The following is a 23726-nucleotide window of genomic DNA, read 5'->3' as shown; positions in this document are numbered from 1 at the left end:
ATAAGATGGCTGAGTAAGAAGTACTTTTTGTACTTTTGAGACGCATCTCCTATGACTTGTACAAAATTTCTTTTCTTGGGTTCTTAAAAAAAAAAAACTATGGAATGTTGTTAGGCGAGTCTATGATAAGATGGCTGAGTAAGGAGTACTTTGTACTCTTGAGACGCATTTTGTTTATCTTATGACTTGCATGAAATTTTTATTTTGGTGTGAAAATATAAAAAAATATATATATGGTATCCTCATTTGTTTGTTTGAGTTTTAACAGTTCACAGTAAATCTATGGACTTATGGAGTTCCAGGTATTCCTAACAATCCTATTTTATTACTGCAATTCAAGTTGGGGGGAGTAAGGTATATTTATGAATTATCTGGTCTATGTTTGACTGTGAATTTGTAATTGCATGCTTGTAGTTTTGTGTGAATAAAAAAATTTAAAAAAAAATGTGTGTGCTTTAGATAATGCTATCCCTAAAGCTTTGGAATTATACACTGATAGGTAGTTGAATTTGCAATATGAATCATGAATACATTAATTTTTTATTTGAAAACGTATATGTATGGAATTAGAATAGATGATTTGCATGCATCGAGTGTTCAATAATTAGAAATTGGTTTATCGGTCATAAAGTCAAAGGCAATGGTAATTAGCTGATTAGCACACTGCATGATCCCTCAACAGAAGTAGAGACTATTACCCGAGTGAGTGTTTGAGCCTAATAATCGTTACTTCTGAGTGAAATAACACTTACTCTAAATATGCTTTATTGTTTATCTCATCTTTTCAATAGCTTCAAAATATCAATTTGCTTTGAATGTCTAGTATGATAGCGGATGAATTTGGCTGGTTTCAAACTCTGAATTAGTTGACTGAGTAACATTGTTTTGTAGAAGTATGACAGGGGGATCAATTACTTTCAATTTGGGCCTATTAACCTTTTTCTTTCTTTACATTAGCCTCACTTGCTAGCCCATTTGATCTGTTCTTAGCACAATTTCTTTCCTTACCTTCGTCTAAACCTGTAACCATATGAAGTTTGTCCAACCTGGTGTGTTTCTAGAATCAGTCTATCTCAGTATTTTCATATAAAAAAAAAAGAAAAAGAAAAAAAAAAGAAAAGGGGGAAGTTCTCTTAGTTATTCAGCATAAGTGTTTCAAAACCAATGCTGAAGAAAACATTATATCCAGTTTGAGATTAGTATAAAAAAAAAAAAAAAAACCCAACACACCATTTGCACACTTTGCCATTTTCTTTGACAACCCGTATTAACCTCATAGCCCCATTACAACCCAATTTGGTCCCTCTTGATGCTATAAATCATGTGATCTCAGGATTCGAGTTCGAGCAAGGAATTCTGTTTAAATTCAAAAGTTATTTATCTATGGCATTATTCCAGTCAAGAAGTTATGTCAATTTCCCCGTTCTTTCATGAAAATACGTTCTTTGTATTTGGGATGACACTGAGTTTGAACTTGTTTTACATTTACTCTTATAACGGTGCACCCTCTTGTGTGTACACCTGATGAATCATTTTATTAGAGGGAAAATCCACATTATTAGAGGGAAAATCCACAGTAAGGTTTAAAGTCAAAACTTCGAGGGAGTAAATCTGTGTATTGATCATCCCTGATTGCCATTCCTAAGATTGTATGACCTTTAACCATAAATCTAATTTTGAATGTTCGACTTATTTTGAATGTTCTACTCTACGCATTTTGGTTTCGAATTTGAAATTTTTATATCCATGCAAGTATTGCGATTAGATCATGGCTGGTGTATAATCTAATTGCTAAGGGACTAGCAATATTCAAGTTGGGGGGTGTGATAAGGGTCAATATTTCCTATATCCTAATGAATTATATCCCTATTTTGGCTTTATATTTATGCTTAAAGTAAATAATTATTAGTATTACATATTATTTCAGGATGAAGCAAGGAAGTTGGCTTCTACAATTAATTAGGGGCATAATCGAAGACATTGGATTACCCATTTTTATTGCTCAAATTCAAAGGCCAATTATGGAGGCTAGAGGATGTTTCAAGTGCACTTGGCCCAACTATCAAATGGAATCCAACCAAAGGCCCAAGATCAACCAAAGGCCCAAGACCAATCAAAGGCCCAACAAAGCCCAATTTGTAGAAGACTTTTCTTTGTTTTGTAATTTTTTTATAAGTGATTTACCATCTAAAGTCTTTTGTATTCTTATGAGAAGTCCATCACCTAAAGTCTTTTGTATTCTTATGAGAAGTCCACCACACAGTCTTTTGTATTTTTTGTCTTTTACCTAATTTTCTTCCACTAGTTAGGTGAATGTTTTGTTGAATAATTGTGTAGCTTGTATTACATCTTGTGAGCTATAAATAGCTCACTTTGGTGCATTTGTAAGAGAGTTGTTATAACTTGAATCAAAGTTTAGTTTTGTTCTTAGAGTTTCTCTTAGAGAATTGCTCTTATTCTCTCTCTTGTTTTCTCTTGTAATCTTCCTTCCTTTCTTTCTTCTTTTAAATTCTTATGTCATTTATTGTTACTTTATTATCCACCGCCTAAATGGCTGATTAATTTCTGCCTTTAAATTTTTACAATTTTAATTCCTGTCATTTAAATTATCCACCGCCTAAATGGCCGGTTAGTTTCTACTATTTTAATTCCTATCAATTAAATTCTGTCATTTAAATTACGTCATTTAATTTCTTGTCAATTAATTTTTAAATGGAGATGAGTAGCTAAATCTAATCTTGGGTTAAGGCGAGGACAGTGTCCAATGTTCTTGAATCTCAAGATAAGCCAAACCTCGATGAATGCAAGATTTATCTGAGTTAAACTTGAGTTGAGTGTGTAAATGATTTTGTGAGTTTGGATTGGGTCATTATCCTAACTTAGAACTCTCATGTCATGTATGAGAGTTGCTAGAATTGGAGATGAGATATACCCAAGCTCAGACAATCAAATCATAGTCTGTAATTGTCGACGTTCAATTTCGGCCGACCGTGATTCGTTTTGGGCCGTGGTGAGTCAATCCAAAAATATCGAGAAGAAAGGAAAAAAACCCCCCAAAATTCCAAGCGTGTACACCAGAATCTTTACGTGGTTCGGCCAGAACGATGCCTAGTCCACGACCGCAGTCTGATTATTCTCTCAGAGTGGCGGTATCTGATTATTCCTTCTGTCTTTCATGGTCTCTTTTACTCTCATTTATACTGAGGGGCTTTTACAATTCAGATAACATATAAAAATACAGTGATTGTATAATGGGGGACAAACAATTCTTATCGCCTTCACAAGACCGGGAGTGAGATCCTCATTACGAGGGGCATGGGCTGTTACAGATAAAGTGATCGGACCCTACCTCTGACTTCTCAGCAGCTTTGCCACTCATGAGAGCTGGAGGTTTTAGGCCAGCGACCTGGATGGGCCAGCGATCTGGAGGATATTTCAGGAGCTCGTTAGTCGATTGCTTGGAGCTCGTTGGGGGATTATCGGGAGCTCGCCATATGCTCGCTTTACGAGTTCCGGATTTTTGGTGGAGGCTGGACTTTCCTTGACGAGGTCGTCCGGGCCTTCTTGGCCTTGGGTGATTGGGCCGGTCTATCGGACCGAGTCTGGCCCATGCGGGGTGATGCGGGAAATACATATAACATAAGCCCCCCAGTTCGCGGTGCGATCTTCAAGCTGGGAACTGACGCGTACCAGTTGTTCTTCCATCCCTCCGACTTCTGCCCAATCACTTTAAGTCTAGTCGTTCCACGCAGCACTCTTTGTCGGCAGCACATTTAATGCGCCCCCCCCGTTTCTGCGCATGATTACGCCCGTGGGACCCACAAGCTGTTGTGCGGCCGCTGGATGCGAAGCATGTGATAAGTCGTCATTTGATCCGACGGTTGGGATGGACCAGGCCGTCAGTATAAATAGTGGGGAGTGTCCACCCGCTTCTTCTTTCACGCTATTTTGAAACTCCCTCAAACCTTTGCCTCCCTGCTTTCTCTTTCCTCTCTCGAGGCCTCCATTATCGCCGTGCTTTCAGACGTCTGCTGTTCTCGTCCGGTGCTTGGTACGAGTCTCCATTTAGACGTCAGGTGCAGCTTTTAGGTAAGTTTGTCGTGACTTTCTTTTTCTTCTTGTGAGGCCGTCCACCGTTGGTTAGCCGTCGGTGGTTTCTCTGGCTTTGTCGATTGATGTCGTTCTCATTTTTGGAGAAACGACATGATTTAGTTTGGCGTTTGCTGGGCCTTTGGGCCCAATGACCTTAGGATTAGCTTTTCATGGAACACCAGGCTTGCGGCTGCAGCCCCTCCGCCCTAGGCGGTACCCCTTTGCGAAGCGCTCAGCCTGGAAGACCTAGGGGATTTTTTTTAGGGTTTTTTCTAGATTCTTGAGGTCTGGTTCGCGACTTGCGACCTGACTGTTCTCTCTTTTCCTTTGTAGATGTCCGACCAACACCGTGAAAATTTAGGTCAAAAGCGCTGCAATTATATCGTAGGAGAAAACGACACTTCGAACTCTGAAGATTCTCTCATCATGGAGGGCCAAAATCTTTAGGGTGCGAGCTCGGGGTGCAGGGAGGTCGCCGTCTCGACCTCTCCGGAAACCGAGCTGAAGGTTCAAGATCAGATCGCTGGTGGGAGTGCTGATCTTGCGGTCTTCAAGAGATTCCCATCCAAGGCCAAGCCTCACGAGGTGATGACTTGTGCTCAGGAGTTTGGTCTCCCCAGGACCTGCCGAATATTCATCCCTACTTCGAGCTCCCATGCAGCCTACCCGCCAGCCAATTTCGTAGCTATTAGCCCCCAACATCTCGAGTTCGATTTTAGGTTCCCAGTAGCCCCGTACCTTATTTCCCTTTTGAACGACGTCAAGCTCGCCCCCTTTCAACTAACACCGAATTTGTATACCCAACTCACTTCTTTGGCCGTCTTATTCCTTACAAATAAGCTTCCTCTCCCTTCGCCAAAACTGATAAGATTTTTATTTTCTTTCAAAAATGCCAAGGACGGGCTGTATTACCTGGCGGCTCGTCCTTCCTCGTACAAGGCCGCCCTTCCTCAGGGTAAAGCGAAGGGGAAGTCCAACGTGGGTGATTCCAAGTCCAGTTGGTTCTTCGTGTCTTGCCCCTCCCTTTCTCTACATAGGAATTGTAGCTTCGCACTGACCCCTGGTAAGAGAATATGAGCTCTCATAAATCTTTTCTTTGTTTCGAAAGTGCTTGTTTTAACTTGCTCATGCTTTGATGCAGATTTTGGGGGGAAGAAACCGATTTTATAGGCTGAGGAGACTGATATCCTTGGCAAACTTGTGGCTGCGGAGTCGAGTTCGGAAATTCTTGAACTTTCGGATGAGCTACTTCGCGAATACGAGATCGCCCCTCCTCTTAGCATCGAGACTATCGAGGGAGATCATTTCAGGGACTTGGGTATGGAGACTCTCCCTTCCGGCTTGCAGGTCGCCGAACCAAACAGTTCAAGAGGGGAAGCCGACTAAGACGATAACATGGTTGATCTCGAGCTCCTCCAACCGAAGTCTCCTAGGGCGAGGTCGGGCACTACGTCCTCCATGACCCCGAGCTATAGCTCGCGGGATGGTAGGTCAGAGCAGCCGCAGCCGCAGCCGCAGCCGCAATCACGCCCTCAACAGCAGCAAACCCAACAGCCGCAGGGGGGGCAGCAGGAGCAGCGGCAAAGAACTCTGCCCCGTCAACCCCAACCGCCAAAGCAAGCTCATCTGCAGCTGGGGCATCGGCCCCCTGCCTCTCGAGACCACGGTTCAAGTGGAGCCCGTGGGAAGGAGGTCGTAGTGGAGGTTCGAGACGTTCCTGCCACCAGCTCAAAACGGAGAACGGACCAGCTACAACAGGGGGAGGATATCAGGGCCAAACGGGTCAGGGTCCGTGAAAAGGAGCTCGCCTTGGAGGCCCTGCCAGGAGGGGTCTTTGTTGGTCCCCTCCTGGATTCCGTGCCCGACTTCCTGGGTCCGAACTCGAAGCCCCTCGATGACCCGAAGTTAAAGGGAATCCCCCTTTGTGATTTTATGGCCCGTCACAGCCTGGTGGTAAGTGGGAATTCTTCGTACCTTGGTTTCTTAGCCTACTTTTTAATGAGCTAACATTTCTTCTTTTGCAGACTTCTCTTGCTGCCGTGAAGCTCCGAGCTCAGTACAAAGATTTTGAGGAGCAGCTTCAGTCGGTGAGCATGTCCCGTCAGGCCGAAATAGCGAAGCTTGAGGACGAGAAGAACGCCCAAAAGGCCGAAATAACGAAGCTCTCGGACGAGAAGAAAGATCTCCAGGTCGAGCTCCTTGCCACTCAAAAGGAGGTGGAGGGTTGCTTAACGCGTCTAAGGATGGAGGTCCAGAAGAATAAAGATCTCGACGAGAAGCTTCGCAGGTCGAAGAACATGTGGGAGCAAGCCAACTCCGGGCTCACCGGTGAGCTAAATAGAGCGAAGGCGGAGTTGCGGAGGGCTGAGGAGCGACTCAAATCAACCGAGGCGGAGCTTAGGGCGGCAAAAGAGGAGCGGACACGGGCGGATGATCGTGCTGTCCGATGTGAGGAGCTTGCCAAGAGGACCATTGACAATATAAGGGCGGAGGTCGGAGAGCGGATGGATGCTGCGCGTAGGGAGACCAGATCCGACACCTGCTCGGCATTTCTGTACACCCTTTGGGTGAACCATCCTGAGATGGATTTCTCCTTCTTTGGTACGCAGGCTGTCGAGGAGGTGGCTCGGTATGCTGTCGAGGCCGCGGAGGATGCTGACGATGCCAGTCCCCTTGACTCATTTGTGGTCGCAACGCAGGCTCCTCAGGTTGAGGCTGAGCTATTCGGGGTCGCCGCGGCTCAGTCTGGTGAGACTGCCAAGGAGCCTCCTGTGGAGGTTGCCGAGGTTTGTCCAGCCGGGGCTGTCGAGGTCGATCTCCAGCCGACCCTATCTACTGAAGCTCGCCCTGTCGAGGTTGATCCTGTAGAACCAAACGCCCCTCTTAGCTAGGATTCCCACATATATATATATATATTTTTGTAACGTGAGCTTCATCTAATAAAAAAAATGGCATTTTGTGCACGTTGCCTCTGATTTCTTCGCGAACTCAAGTTAATTCTGATGAGGTTTTGGCATAACGATTCTTGAACCAATTTCGATGAGGTGACTTGAAAGTAACTTCTTCATGGTATAACTTGAAAATCATTTCAACAAGACTCCCGTATTTTTGAAAGATTCATTGATAAGGAACTTTTGAGCATGTAACTTGATAACGAACTGTTCGAACATAGGTCTAGGTAGATCCAGAGTTTTATCAGCTCGTAGACTAACGCTCTTTAACTAGCTCGCTGATGATAGTTGTAATAATCAACGCGAACACTCATACTTAGGCAATTTCTAAGAAACCCCGTTCAGCATATTTTGACGAAATGACGAGAGCCTTGCCGAGATATATGTAAAGTCGGATGGCCTTGCGATCTCGTCTAACATGTAGTGGCTGAGAAGCTCGTTATAGGGTGTCTGCCTGGTAGGTCGCGAATAGTCTTATTTAGCCAAGTTAAGACGGACCTCAGCTGATAGGGTCTAATACGCAAAATTTGATAGGATATGAGATTATGCCATGGCCTCGGCCGGCATGTTGAGGCTTTTAATAAGTTTTCAATCAATTGGGAGTGAACACTCAGGTAGGTCGCAGACCATGGCTTTAAGCCAAGATAGGAGGACCACCAAGTTATATGTTCAGGCGGGTCATAGAGTGACCCCAGCTAACACACCATGGCTTGTTATCTCATTGACTTGTACGGCCAGGATATGTGTCCAGGTAGGTCGCGTTACGGCCTCAGCTAACACCCAGTGGCTTCTACAAGTTTTATTTGAACTAAGAGGGAACACCCAGGTAGGTTGCAGACCATGGCTTTAAGCCAAGATAAAAGGACCTCGGCTAGCGAACCCAAGCTCGGGGTTACTTGTGGAAGTGGTTGCTCAGTAGGTTCCAAACCATGACATAAAATCAAGATGATTGGTTCTCAGCTCGCAAACCACGACCTGAGGGAGGGACCAAGGTGAATGCTCGGTTAAGTCGTTGATCGTAGTGCCGTGGCTAGGTTACTTAGGCCTCAGCTCGCAAACCATGGCTTCTCGACCCCTCGTTACGGGGGCATTCAATTGAATGCCAATAAGAATAAAGTGCAATGAAAGTTCATAAATTCTAACCAGAATCATGAAAGTCATTCGTAATGAAAAAGACGGAGCATAGGCAAGAACGATTACATTTATCTGAAGTAAGGACGAAGGTGTTCTGCGTTCCAAGCTCGTGGGAGAGGGAGACCGTCCATGTTTGCCAGATGATATGCTCCGTTATTCAAATTTTCTTTGATGATAAATGGACCTTCCCAGTTAGGACCTAAGGTGCCATCGTGCCACCCTTTGTTGATAAATGGCGATCCTCACGCGAGCTACATCTCTTGATTCCTCGAGCAGGTCCAGATTAGCCGCCAATAGCTCGTTATTGTGATCTAAGCTAAAGGTGACCCTTCGGTGGCTAGCCACTTTATTCTCGGCGGGGATCATAGCCTCCGACCCATATGCCATTGAGAATGGGGTTTCTCCAGTGCTGCTTCGGGCTGTTGTCCGATAGGTCCATAGCACTGTTTGTAGTTCATCCACCCAGGCCCCCTTTCTAGCTTCAAGCTTTATCTTCAGGGTCTGCTTGATTATTTTGTTAACTGCTTCGACCTGCCCATTGGCCTGGGGGTGATCAACGGCGGTGAAACTCTTTTGAATCCCCATTGACTCGCAGAATTGGATGAATTGCTCGCTGGTGAATTGGGTTCCGTTGTCCGTTACTATTTGCTGTGGCACTCCGAATCTGCAGATTATGTTATCCCATGTAAACGCTTGTGTCTTTGCACTGGTGATCTATGCGAGCTCTTTGGCCTCTGCCCATTTGGTGAAGTAGTCAACTGCCACTATGGCATGCTTGCATCCTCCGCGAGCCGTGGGGAGCGGCCCGATTAGATCCATGCCCCAAATGGCAAAGGGCCAAGGGCTGCTCATCTGCTATAGGTAAGCCGGCGGAGCTCGCGGAACCTTGGCGAACCTTTGGCACTTCTCGCATTTCTTGACCGTCTCTATGGCATCTTGCTTCACGGTGGGCCAATAAAACCCTTGTCGGAGGGCCTTTTGTGCCAGAGAGAGTGCCCCTGCATGATTACCGTAGTGGCCTGCATGAATTTCTTCTAGCACAGCCTGGCAATCGGTGCCGTCAATGCACCTCAGGAGCGGGGCTGAGAACCCCCTCTTGTACAATCTATCATCGTAGATGCAATATCGGGCGGCTTGAGCTCGCAGGCGACGTGCTTCCAGCTTGTCTTCCGGTAGTTTCCCGTCTTGCAGATACTCCAAGATGGGGGTCATCCATGAGTTTTGTGGCGCCATGATCAGTAGCGTTTCATCTCATTGTTCCGTGCTCGGGGTGGCCAAAAAATCGACAGGTATGTCCCCCAAGAATCCTGCGTCCTGGGCAGTTGCTAGGCGAGCCAGAGTGTCCGCATGAGAGTTCTGGGAACGGGGGATTTGATGCATTTCATATTTTTCAAAAGTGGCTAAAAGTTCACGTACCTTCTGTAAGTATGCTGCCATCTTCGTGTCTTTGGCCTGGTATTCTCCCCGTACCTGGTTGACAACTAGCTGAGAGTCGCTGAAGATCTCCAAGAATTCAGCTAGTATTTCCTTTGCCAGGCAGAGTCCTGCTAATAAGGCTTCATACTCGGATTCGTTATTGGTGGCCAAAAAATCGAACCTCAGGGTGTAGAGGATTTTGTGACCTTCGGGGCTTATTAGCATAACCCCGGCTCCCGCTCCTTGCTCGTTCGATGATCCATCGACGTATAGTTCCCAGGACGGTCCTTTCAGGTTTTCCGGCTCCTCGTCAATTGGCCCAGTAAACTCGGCAATGAAGTTTGCCAACGCTTGACCCTTTATCGCCGTCCTTGGTTTGTACTTTATGTTGAACTGAGCGAGCTCAATAGACCATTTTAGTAAGCGGCCTGAGGTATCTGGTTTTTGGAGAATTTGTTTCAATGGGTATTTGGTCAGGACTTCGATCTCATGAGCTTGAAAATAGGGTCGCAGCTTCCTTGATGCCACTATTAGACAGTAAGCCAATTTTTCGATTGGTGCGTACCTTGTTTCTGCATCGATTAGGCTTTTGGAGACGTAATAAATGGGGTGCTGCACCCCTTCTTCCCCCCGAACGAGGGCCTCGCTGAGACCCTGTTGGGATACTCCTAAGTACAAGGTCAACCTCTCTCCCTCCTTAGGTTTGGCGAGCAATGGGGCCCGTCCCATGTACTCCTTTAGTTGTTGGAATGTGAACTCGCATTCTTCTGTCCATCTGAAGTCTTTCTCCTTTTTTGGAAGCTCGAAGAACGGGGCACACTTGTCAGTTGCCTTTAAAATGAAACGGCTCAGAGCTGCGACTTGACCATTGAGGCTTTGCACCTCCTTCTTTCTTACGGGCGACCTCATGTCGAGCAGAGCCTTAATTTTTTCTGGGTTGGCTTCAATGCCTGTGTTGTTTACCATAAACCCAAGAAATTTTCCAAAGGCTACACCGAAGGCGCACTTGAGCGGGTTGAGCTTCATCTGATATCGCCTGAGGACTCCAAACGTTTCTCTTAGATCGGAAACGTGGTCCGTCACTTGCTCGGATTTTACCAGCATGTCGTCAACGTATACTTCCATGGTTTTTTCGATCAGTGTTTCGAACATCGTATTGACCAGCCTCTGGTAGGTCGTGCCAGCATTCTTCAATCCAAAGGGCATGACCTTGTAACAATAAAGCCCCCGGTCGGTTATGAACGAGGTGTGCTCTTGGTCCGTAGGGTTCATGGGGATCTGGTTGTAGCCTGAATAGGCATCCATGAAACTGAGGAGGCGGTGACCAGCCGTTGCATCCACGAGCTGATCGATTCTGGGGAGAGGAAAGCTATCTTTGGGACAGGCCTTGTTCAGGTCGGTGAAGTCGATGCAGGTCCTCCACTTCCCGTTTTTCTTTTTTACTAGGACCGGGTTGGCCACCCAGACCGGATAGTGGGCTTCCTTGATGAAATTATTTGCCAAGAGTTTGTCCACTTCTTCTTTAAGAGCGGCATAACGCTCCAGAGTCATTGGCCTCCTCTTCTGGTGCACTGGCCTGTAGCTTGGATCTACGTTGAGCCTGTGTGACATGACTTCTGGGGCGATTCCCACCATATATTCGTGGTTCCATGTGAATACATCAAGGTTAGCTTTAAGGAAATTTGTAAGTTGGGATTTTATCTTGGGGGCTAGACTCTTGCCTAGCTTGAGGTGCCTTTCTTCGTCTGCCTCGCCGACTGAGATATCTTCGAGCTCTTCCATGGGACCGGTGGGTTTTTCGCAGTCGACCTCGTGGGGATCTAGGTCGTGTTTAGCCTCCCATTGGCCGGTTGATCGCGGGCCGACCTTTGCGATGATATTTACCTTCTTTCCCTTTGCTCCCATTTTCAGGGCGTCCTCATAGCAACGTCTTGCGAGGTGCTGCTCGCCTCGTACACACCCTACACCGTCGAGGGTCGGGAATTTCACCGTAAACGACCTGGTTGAAGTGACTAGATCCAGGTCGTTCATCGCCGGCCTTCCGAGTACGACGTTGTATGCTGAGGGGCAGTCAATTATTAGGAATTCTGCCAAAGTAGTGGCCTGGCGGTTTGCATCCCCGATGGTGAGGGGAAGGCTGATCCGACCGACGGGAATCACTACGTCCCCCGTGAACCCATAGAGTGGCTCTGGGGACGAGTTCAACTGTTCTGGTCCCAAACCCATTTGATCGAAGCATGTTCTGTACATTACATTTACCGAGCTGCCCGTGTCCACCATTATCCTTCGCACTTCGGAGTTGCCGACCTGGGCTCGTATAACGAGTGCGTCGTTGTGCGGCTAATGGACGTCTCCGGCGTCTTCTTCCGAGAAAAACATCTTCTCTGGGATTGGGTTACCCCTAGGCCGCTTCGCGGGAACTGGCTGTTCGCCCGATCTTGCTAGCAAGACATGGTTGGCCTCTCGTATGTATTTGTCATGGGATCTATGGGAGGATCCTGCGAGGTGGGGCCCGCCATGGATCGTGTAGATGGTTCGTACAGCCGGTGATTGGTCATCATCGGTGGGGGGCTGCTGCTGTACCGGCGACTGGCTTGGTTGATTAGTCGGCCGCACCACGTAATCTTTCAAGCAACCTCTTCTTATCAGATCTTCGATGGCGTCCCTTAGGGCCCAGCACTCCGAGGTGTTGTGACCCGCCTCGTTGTGGTATGCGCAAAATTTTTCTTTGTTTCGGAATTTGTTTGGGGTTCTTAACGGGTTGGGCTTCCCGAATTCCTCTTTGTTCCTTTCGATGGCGAAGATCCTTTCTTGGGGGTCTGACAGGGCATAGTAGCTATCAAAGTGTTGTGATCTACGAGGTCGCTCATCTCCGTCTACCTTCTAAACTCGCTTGAACACTTCATTACTCGAGCGCTCCCCCCGAGCTTCTCTTCCGGCATCTCCGTTGTGCCTTCTCTTATTCTGGTTGGAGCCCCCAGCTTCTTCTCTCGACCCGACGGGTTTCTTCGTCCCGAAGGCGTCTTCCCATCGGATTTCCTTGGAAGCTCGTTCATAGAATTCCCCCAGGTCTTTGACCGGGGTTCGGTAGATGCTCTCGTAGAGCTTTCCGTCTTTTCGGAGGCCGGCGGAGATCGCCGTTAGGATACTTTCATCCGAGGGATCCTCAACGTTGCTCACCTCGTGCCTGAACCTGGCGATGTAATCCCTCAGTGGCTCGTTTTCTTTCTAGAATACGGTGGCGAGGTGGCAAGGTGGCGCGAGCTGCCTCCTTAGAGCCCTGTATTGGTTAAGGAACCTCTGTTGGCACTCTTCCTAGCTGTTGATGCTACGAGGCGGAAGGCTCCTAAACCAAGCTCGGGGGATGTCTCCTAAGATTGCTAGGAAGGCGCGACATTTAGCCAGCGAGCTGGTTGTCTGTAGATCCATTTGCATGTTGTACGCATCCAGGTAATCATAGGGGTCGCTGTCCCTATCATATTGTGGTATGCTCGGGATCTTAAATCTCCGGGGCAGGGGTTCGAGCTCAATCTCTCTGGTGAACGACGTCCTATCCCCAAGGCCATTATTCTGGCTGCGGACTCCTTGTCGTTCTTCCAGCTGTCGCACCCTTTGATACAGCTCTTCCACAGTTGAGTCCGGTCCTACTGATTGCTGGGCTTGCGATCGCCTACTTCTTTCTCGGACTGGGGAGCGGTGAATTAGGGATGGATAGTTATCCCCGATATCCTCTTCCGCGGGTGGGTGTCTCTCCTCCCGCAGTTGGCGGACCCTGCGAGGCGACGCCGGTGGATCGTGGACAGCCCGTGCTTGAGCTTGGGCCAGAATTCTGACCGCGTTAGCGAGTTGCATTACCGTATTCTCCAATACTTCCTGGCACTGCTGCCAGTCCCGGATCGTCCCTATCCCAATGATTTGGACAGTAGGTTGGACAGGGACCCGTGGTGGTATGCCGGGAGCGTCTCCGGCGGGCGGCGGCAAAGGAGTATCGGTTGTCGGGGCAACAGGTCCTCCGTTTGGTGGTAAGTCTCGTGGTTGATCGTGGTGATTTTCAGGTGGGTCGACCGCCGCCTCGGAACTTCGAGTATTCCTTCCTCTAGCCATGGTTATTGATCAGAGCGGCCCCTTCCTCTAGCGCCAAAATGTCGACGTTCAATTTCGGCCGACCATGATTCGTTTTGGGCCGCGGTGAGTCAATCCAAAAATACCGAGAAGAAAGGAAAAAACCCCCCCAAAATTCCAAGCGTGTACACCAGAATCTTTACGTGGTTCGGCCAGAACGATGCCTAGTCCACGACCGCAGTCTGATTATTCTCTTAGAGTGGCGGTATCTGATTATTCCTTCTGTCTTTCATGGTCTCTTTTACTCTCATTTATATTGAGGGGCTTTTACAATTCAGATAACATATAAAAATACAGTGATTGTATAATGGGGGACAAACAGTTCTTATCGCCTTCACAAGACCGGGAGTGGGATCCTCATTACGAGGGGCATGGGCTGTTACAGATAAAGTGATCGGACCCTACCTCTGACTTCTCAGCAGCTTTACCACTCATGAGAGCTGGAGGTTTTAGGCCAGCGACCTGGATGGGCCAGCGATCTGGAGGATATTTCAGGAGCTCGTTAGTCGATTGCTTGGAGCTCATTGGGGGATTATCGGGAGCTCGCCATATGCTCGCTTTATGAGTTCCAGATTTTTGGTGGAGGCTGGACTTTCCTTGACGAGGTCGTTCGGGCCTTCTTGGCCTTGGGTGATTGGGCCGGTCTATCAGACCGAGTCTGGCCCATGCGGGGTGATGCGAGAAATACATATAACAGTAATATAATACAATTTACAGTGACATCTTAACCTAGAACCCTCATATCATGTATGAGGGTTGCTTAGCTGAGAATTATTCGTATCTTGAATTATAACTACTAAATGATCCTCTGTTTATTTCAGATTAATGTTGCTGTTTAAATTGCTACAAGAGATTTATTAGGCATTGGTTCTGAACTCGCCTCAACCCAAGACCTTTTTAATATTCCAAAAAAAAAAACCTTTTCACAATCAAGAAAACTTAGCTCTCTTTGGATAAATCAACCTGAATGAACAATTCTTTTGTTAAATAAACCTCCCAGTGAATCGACCCAGACTTGTCCGAAATTTATATTTGTGCTACAACTACACTCACACACTGGTGAGTTTAAACCTCCTCACCATTTCAACACTGAACATCCAAACTGATTAAGGCTATCTAAATTGTAGGGTGAGGAGTGCAACCAACGGTCCAGCAAACTGAAGGTTTTACTGAGAACTCGCTAGTCGATTGTTGAGAGCTTGCTGGGGGCTTTACCAAGAGTTCTCGAGATGCTTGCTTTACGGGCTTTGGACTTCGATCGTGTATGAATTTCCTTTGACAAGGTCGCCTAGGCTTTCTAGGCTCTGGGTGATTGGGCTGGCCCATTGGATTGAGCCTAATTCGTAAGCAGTGATACGGGAATAGCGTATAATAAATAGTGATACACTTTATGTACTAATATTATGCTAACAATAATAATTATTATTTACTACTAATAATCTTATCTTTACAACAACAATAACTATAACAATAACAATATTATTATAGAACAAAACTCCCTTAGTGAACACACCTATTAATTATCTTAAACATTCCCCAGTGAACACACGTACACAGCAACTCACAGCGATACACACACATACATACAGCGAGCTCACTTTGCTCACAGCGAACTCACTCATGGATCGCGCACACACATAGCTAGCTACACACTCACGGCCACCTACACACAGCGAGCTCACACCACCATCACGTTACTGCTCCAGTACATACATATTTATATATATACATCATGCTTCCATCTTCTTACTTCCAGTAGCTAAACTCATAGCACCCGCATGTATATATATATATATATATATTTAGTCAGACAACTACTTGAAGCATTGCTCACAATCTCCCCGCTGGATGATAGAGATTCAAGTTAGAGAAAAAGAGGAAGAGCTTGCAACTTCACGGCTGATCGAGCTCAACTGCATGCATGTATATACACGTACAGTAACAATGACAGAAAATCATAGCTCACCCACTCGCCAATATTTAACAGGGACTCGAGAGGGAGAAATGAAAAAGATGAGCTTGCCTGAACAGCTTGCCGGAACCAAATCAGAACAATAGCTACAGCACACCCTCGGTCTCCTCTGCTCTGCAACTTCTCTTTGCTTCGCTTCTGCTCCTTCTTCGCTCTTGGCCCCTGCAACTTCCTTTGCTCCTTCTTTCTTCTCACTTAGCCGATCAGTGATCACACTGCTCTCTCTCCCTCTCTTCCCACTCAAATCGCCAATTCAATACTTCCACATTTTCTTATGAACCTCTACTAATCCACCGCTTCAATTGGCTTTAGGTAGTGGCTTAGGAATTGAGGCTAATGAAAGCATTCTGATGGTTCTCAGGCAGCAGTGGCAGTGTATGGCTTAACATATAAATAATAACAAAAGCAATAGTAATAATAATAATAATAATATCAATGGTAATAAACATAAGAATAGTAATAATAATAATACTAACTATAATAATAATATTTATAATAATAATGATCATAATAATAACAATAAGAATAATAATAACAATATTAATATTAAAATTATTAATAAAATTAACAAGAATAACAGTGATAAAGAATAATGATAAAAATAATAATATTAACAATAATTATCGTAACAATAATAATAATAATATAATATCAATACTAACAATATCAACAACAATAATATTACGAATAGGAACCGTAGTAGTAGTAGTAGTAGTAATAATAATAATAATAATAATAATACAAAACTTAAATATAAACCCACTAACACATGAGTAATGCGTCTAATTGTCTAAGCATGAACAACATACAAGAAAATGGATTTGGGTCATTACAATTATTATCGGAACAAAATTAAAAAAAACAAAAATACAAACATAACACACACAACGCAAACAGAAAAATAAACATAGCGTTTATATGTTTGGATAAAAAATGATCCTACTCACAACATGCCTTCACCCTATAGTCAATTCACTAAGAATATACATGGATTTATAGAATTGATTACAAAAAAAGATACAAGAAAATAAACTGACCACTTACAATATCGAACACAACAAAGAAATCGAGTACACAACTCCAATATCTCGAGCCATTCCCTGCACTCACAACAATCTTTTACCTCTCTCACACAACCCCATGATTTTCCCAAAGAAAAGGATCGATACAAGAAACTAGGATTAAGGTTCTGTTTAATCTCACTTTCGTGCATATGTTAGTTTGCAAAAAGTGCCGGTTGAAATTCCAATGAAGGCTTACATACAAAAGTAAAAACAATGGCAGCCATCCGATCGATTAATGGTTTCCAGAAGAGATCAATGGCCCACAAGCAACCGGTCATTATACATATATATATAATCTCACATAAAACCCAAATGCAACTGAAATTAAATTCAAATGTACTATTAAAAATATAATACATATGCCATATGTCACTTACATGAATTAATAAAAAAAATATAACATATCAATTTATTTTGAGTCATATATCAACAATAATATATTGACTAATCATTTAATTAATTAAAATAAGGATTGAATAGTAATAAAAATCAAAATTTAATAATTATGATGATAATAAAAGTTAAAATATAAACCCATTTATTATTATGGAGTGTAAAGTTGAAAATGCAGCGAGCTTGCAGTCACGTTGCTTTTATCGTACAAAATTAATTGCGCAAAAGTAGGCAAATTTTTGAAGCCGGCGGCCATGTTCCTTCAAAATTTAGGTTGATGACAAATAAAACGTATATATATGAAGACGATGGAATTTGGAAACAACAACAATACGCACGGAATGGGCTCTCTCTCTCTCTCTCTCTTCATTTGAGGACCAAAAGGGAAACTGCCACTCTCTCGGCAACAGAAACATGTCTGAAATTGAACCCACCATGAATATGAATTTGGCCTCCAGTTCAAGCTCCTGTTTAATTCATTGACGAGCAAAGATGGGTGATTCAGATTCGGAAAACCCTAGACGAACAAGTACTGGAAGAAGAGATCGATATCCCAGCCTGCATCTTCAATGTCCCCAAGAAGCTCTTGGCCGCGGACCCTTATTCCTGTATCCCTCAACACGTCGCCTTAGGCCCTTACCATTACTGGCGGCCCGAGCTCTACGAGATGCAGCGCCACAAATTCGCCGCCGCCAAACGAACCCAGAAACAGCATCCTCAGGATTTCAAATTCCAGCATTTTGTAGATGAGTTGGCCAAGCTCGAGCCCCGAATCAGACGTTGCTACCACAAGTACTTGGATTTTAACGGCGAGACCTTGGCCTGGATGATGGCCGTCGACGCCGCCTTCTCGCTGGAATTCATTCAAACTCCTGTCGGAAGAAAGTCGGCGCACGAGGCCATTCTCTGGGATTTGGTGATGCTCGAGAATCAAATTCCCATGTTTTTACTCACAAAGTTGTTGAAGTTTTTGCAGCTTTCGCCGGCGCCTGAATCGGCCGACAAGAAGCTTTTTTCCATGTTGATGGGATTATGTAAAGAGATTTCGCTGTTTAAGACGGTTGAAAAATTCCCAAATTCCAAACTTGGGCAATGCCCGCACTTACTGGACTTTTTGTACCACGCTATCGTGCCCAAATTACACAAGCCGCCATCTGAGATCTGTATTGAAGTTGATGATCAACAACGTGAAGCCAAAGAGAGCAGAAAAGAGGAAGAAGGCAGCCAATCTTTCGGGAATTCAAATCATGTTAAACAACTGCTTGATGAACTCTGGAAAATGATCCAGGAATCAAGTCCAGGCCAACTATATGGAATCAAAAGACTACTTCGTTCCGAGCTGGTTGAGGTTACATTGAAACTTCCATGGACGGTAATCTCAAATCTTCCCGGATTCAGTCTCTTGAAACCGCCATTGGAGTACTTATTCTTCTCCCAGAACACCAAACAAACCAACCAAGAAACCCAGACCTCAATCTCCGATGCCAACGTTGGCAAGCCGCCGTTGTTAGAGGAGATCGCCATCCCTTCTGTCACAGAGCTGTCCAGCGCCGGCGTCCGGTTCTCCCCCACGAACGGCTCCGTCATGTCCATGGCCTTCAACGCGCCGCTTCGGCCACGCTCTACCTCCCCGCCGTCCGGGTGGAGGCCAACACGAAGGCCACTCTCAGAAACCTAGTGGCGATCTCTTGATTTAATTGTATGTGATTTGGTTTGCTGCTTAATTACCAAGAGAGAGGGGGTTTGGACCCATTGTTTTTCATGAAACGAGATTAATGTTCCATATTTGTGTTGTGTTATCGTCGAACAATAATCACTTTGATAGAATCGATTTAATCTGAATTCCACGGGAATCTGGGTAAACTTGGAAGTTCATAATTTTAAAAACTAGAATAAATGTATTGCTTATTACAATTAAATTTTATAAATAATATTTAGAAATTAAAAAGAAAAAGATGATACAAAAAGCTCCATGAAAAAAATACAAACTTTAGTTTAGTAATAAAGTCATTTAAGGCCTTTGCAATGATGGAATTTTAAACCTTAACAATTCAAACAACATTAAATAATCTAATTACCAACTCTCTTGTAAAACATTTGGCATTGAGGGGGAGGGGGGGGGGGTTCAATTTTATCTCAAAGAGCATCTCTTCCTCTCTCTAGGAAACCCCACATGGTAGGATGTTTTGTACCGCCGCTGCCACTCCCAATGGCCAACGAGTCATTGTCACGAGATAGCGGTGCTCCAATGCCGTTGTCAAGCATCTCCTATTACCCAGATCGATCCCAATCATCCCTTGCTTCCTTGCAACAACAAAACCCTAGAAACCCTTACCCATTGTAGCTCATTATTGCCTCTGTCCTCTATTACTAGCGAGCACATTGCAGGTACCATGCAAAGCCACCATCAACACCCTAACCCACTGTTGACACATGTCCTCTTGGTATGACCTCCTCGCTGACACATCCAACTATCAATGAAACACCATTTTTTTTTTAGGATATATTTTCACGTTATAGGATTTTGTTCTTAAGATATTTTTCATAAAAACCTTTATTCACTTGATTTTCTATATTTTTTTATTTATTTTTTTAGATTTATTAGAGATTATTTTTATAAGTGACACTTAGAGAGGTATATTTCTAGTGTGCCTTGCCTTTTCACTTAATTTTTTTTTTCTATAAATGAAAATATATTATAAAGATTTAAACGAAAAACCGAACAAAAGATTACAAGAAGGCCGACAGGCATACCCCACAAAGCCACTTAGAAACAAACCAAACATCAAATTAGCAAAATGAACCAAACCCGTAGAAGAAGAACCCATAGAGATAAAAAGCACATGAGAACATGGGAGGACTTAGAAGAAGAACCCCCGAATAGGAGTGCCCAATTGAGTAGGGAAACGAAAACAAGCCCACCCCAGACCTCCAGAAAGCCCCAAGACTGAAAGGTGGGGTACAGCACCATACCAGACCTTCAGAAAACCCCAAGACAGAAAAGTGGGGTACACCACCATATCCAATGCCACCAAGCTTCTGGAATGAACTCCTCCCATATATAATAACATATGAAACAGGATGAACTTGCTCCAAATGATGACACGGTAGAGGTAGACTGCCAAAAAGCAAGGCAGAACAAGGAACACCATTTCCAGAAGCCTTGCAAAACAAATACACTTCCAGACAAGATAATCAAAAGCATCTAAAATAGCATCCGGACACAATGACAATAAAAAGAAAATGATCTAGATAGTACATGAGGATGGAAGAAGCCAGTAATGAGCAAAAGCCAAACCTTGTAATGATCGAGAGAAGCGTATCAAAAGGACAAATGGGTCCAAATAGAAGTTTGAATTTGGTAAGCAATTTGAGCGGGGGTCCAAATTTATGTATTCAATTTAGTTTATCAAGTTGAGATATTTGTGTGTGAGCTCAATTTTACAAATCGAATCTAGTTTAATTCATAACTAAGTATTAAGGAGTCCAAATTTTCTATTAATTATAAAATATCGAGTTTAAATGGAAAAAAAAGACATTTCAAGCGTCTTGTCCAAAAACCATTAGGAATCCTTAAAATAAATTTCTAAGCCACTATAACCCAATATATGAATGTATAAATCATCTATCTCCACCAAAATAAAATGACATTTCTTAAATATAAATTTAGTTCATATAACGGGTTTAGCATGTTTAATATATTTGATATCACCAAAAAGTACATATAAAAACACATATAACATCTGCAAAACATGAAATGCCTCAAAAAACTATTGTGAAGTTTTCAAAACCTACATTTCAAGGACTTCCTTCCCCTTCAAATCACTTGTCTCGCCTTAGAATGTTTGAATATTTTAGGAGATGAACCCAAATTATAAAATAAACTTTCTAAGTGAGGAAACCCCCAAAAATAAAGTGTCTATAAAAAATGTGTATATGAAATAAAATGTAAGTTTTTACTTGCCAATGCCACTTGCGACCATGTTAACATGTTTATAATCGCATCTTAGAAAGTCCCTAATCATGTCACCTCAGTCCTAAGCGACATAGTGAAAAATAATATGGCCATATTTGATCATAGATGCAAATGAAAAGTCAAACAAAATATATTTTTAAAATTGTTTATGGGTGGGGGAAATCCACCTTGGGATCTTTTTAAGAAGATCTTGCTTGCTTCTCCTAACTTCCCAATCTCCCTTAGGTCACCTTGATGGAAGATTCTTCTTCCCTTCACTAGCTAGTTTTCTCCAATTTTTTCCTTCATTCTCTATTTTTCTTTATTTTTTCTCATCTGTTACACTTGTTTCAACTCTATCCTCTCTATATGCATATTAAAAAAAGGAGAAAGGGAAAGAGAGTTAAAAAAGGAATCCATCCCCAATGGTTCCCGGGGCGAGGGAGCACGGGGCTGCCCAAGGCCGTCGATCCCCTGGCGCAAGCAAACAGCTGCTAAAGCTCCTACTTGCTGCTCTATGAAGCCCTCCTGCATGGGTCCCTTTCACTTTAAAGACATATACATATTATTGTACATATATATATATACATATATTTAAATCATTTGACCCACTCACTTGGCTAAATAAATTTTCTCAAAATTAAGTTTGAATTTATTTCCTTAATTAAATCTCTAAATATTCTAAAAATATTTTGAGACATTAAAATCACCCTTGCCAAGGCTAGATCTAACTCCATCACCATTGCCGAAGATACCTCACCGTCGACCTCTAACCCCATTATTGTCACCTTCCGGAGGCTAAACCCTCACTAACACTTGTGTGGACTTCCCCATCACTATCACCAATATTAGCTACCATCCTAGTTTACATCCTTGGCCTTTACCTGTGTTAACCATTGCCTGTGTTTGCAACTAATGGCATCACTAGGCTAACAAGTATAATCCTCTTTGTCGATATCATTTCCATTATTTATGGTTTTGAAACCCTCCAAATCAGCTACAATGATTTCAGTATTATCCTCTCTTAGAGAATGTACATATTGACCTTTTAGGGCATGAAAGTTGTTTATAGCTCCCCCTCATGAATGTTTGTCCAGATTCCCTGTACTTTATATGGGATTGGTAATTGGAATAAATAGGTTGAGGCTGTCAGTTTGTTGCGTGTATGTGGAACTATTTCTCAATGAATGAGCTGCAAATGATGGAGTCGATCGAGCTACAATGTCAACATTAATCCATCTAATCCTTAGTTGCCTATGATGTTAGACTCACCCTCTTTTTGTTTGCTAATTGTATTGGTTGTACGTAGATTGATATGAACTATATATATTGTTGGGAAAATCAAGTCATTTTTTTCAAATTGAACTTTATCGTGAATAATACTATATAGATGAGCAGTACCCAAATAAATGAATAGTACATAAATAATCATACCAAAATTGTTTTAGAAAAAATCTCAAAAAAGACTGAAAGGATCACAAGTGATCCCACTTAAAACTCATACTCTTAAGACAAATTTTTTCTAAACATATTTTTAATAGCATAATATATAACTAACACCACTACAAATATACTCAACAAAAATTATTTAATATAACAACAAAATAGAACCTCAAAATTTAATAAGATTTAGTTAATTTTGCCTACCTCTTCGAACACTATCAAAAATATTTCATTAATTTTTTTAATAAAATACAAATAAGGGAGAAAAATACAATTTTTTAAACACCGACCCACCCTCCCCCCCCCCCCCCCCCACCCCACCCAAGAGAGAATAATACAATTTTTTAAACACCGACCCCCTTCCCAAGTTCTAAATGATGGATATACATATATGTATATATGTATGTATTTTTTTTACTTCCTTCAATGGATCCTAGTGGCTCCATACGACGGATTAAGTTTTGTATTGCCTCTGATTAAGAGTTGAATTGGAATTAAGTTTTCTATCTTTATCCGTATTATTGTTGTAGGATGTCGGCTTAAGTTTTCTTTAGGATTTTTAAAGCTCATGTGCTGTGTTCGTTGTGACTTCTTCCTTGTTGCAAAAGTCTATTTGAAGGTCGGTAAATAATAAAAAAAGGTCAGCATCTGGTTAGGCAATAAATTCACTAGATTATGACTGACAGCTTGTGCCAAATCTATCATTTCTTATGATTTAATTAAATATTATTGATCAACATATTTTACACAATTAATTAATGGATCAAGCTTAACATTAAAGTATTCAATGAACATAATTACTATTCATTTTGGGCTTAATTTTGTCAATATAGGTACACATTGTATGTAAAGCGGACATGGGGCAAAAAGAGTGATTTTGGTACATGATGGGAGTTGAAATAAAGCTTGGAGGCATGGTCGGGTATCGATTCAAAATAAAGCAAAAGAGTGTCGAGAGCAAAAAGTGGAAGATGATGAAGAAAGAAGCAAAAGAAGAAGGCCAACAAGCTTATAGTAGAATGCATACCGCTGTAAGATTTAGTTTCTAGAGTTCACAGTTTTACAACAGAATGCATACCGCTATAAGACCGCTTCAGGAATTAGTTTGTGGAGCTCACAGGTCTGCAGCAACAAGCATACCGTGGTAGGGTTCAAAATTTCATGAAAAGGTCGTTTTAAGCCCG

At 43.2% G+C, this 23726-nt stretch overlaps 3 protein-coding genes across 3 annotated transcripts in view; 2 read left to right on the top strand and 1 right to left on the bottom strand.

Annotated features, from left to right (window-relative positions):
• The window catches only part of LOC127795309 (putative UPF0481 protein At3g02645), a 91158-nt gene that overhangs the window by 18848 nt on the left and 48584 nt on the right, over positions 1-23726 (top strand). The window lies entirely within an intron of this gene.
• Positions 5540-6565, bottom strand: LOC127794813 (uncharacterized). Its single transcript, XM_052326068.1, has 2 exons — positions 6419-6565; positions 5540-5809 (listed from the first exon to the last, which is right to left on the bottom strand). Exons 1-2 carry the CDS (start codon positions 6563-6565, stop codon positions 5540-5542), a joined length of 417 nt encoding a protein of 138 aa, XP_052182028.1.
• On the top strand, positions 17812-18822 carry LOC127794812 (putative UPF0481 protein At3g02645). The gene has a single exon (XM_052326067.1). It carries the CDS (start codon positions 17812-17814, stop codon positions 18820-18822), a length of 1011 nt encoding a protein of 336 aa, XP_052182027.1.

This window comes from Diospyros lotus, chromosome 2 (assembly GCF_014633365.1).
Source record: "Diospyros lotus cultivar Yz01 chromosome 2, ASM1463336v1, whole genome shotgun sequence".
Taxonomy (NCBI): Eukaryota; Viridiplantae; Streptophyta; class Magnoliopsida; order Ericales; family Ebenaceae; genus Diospyros; species Diospyros lotus.
Note: the sequence above shows the minus strand (reverse complement) of the source record. Positions and strands in the feature narration are given on the sequence as shown.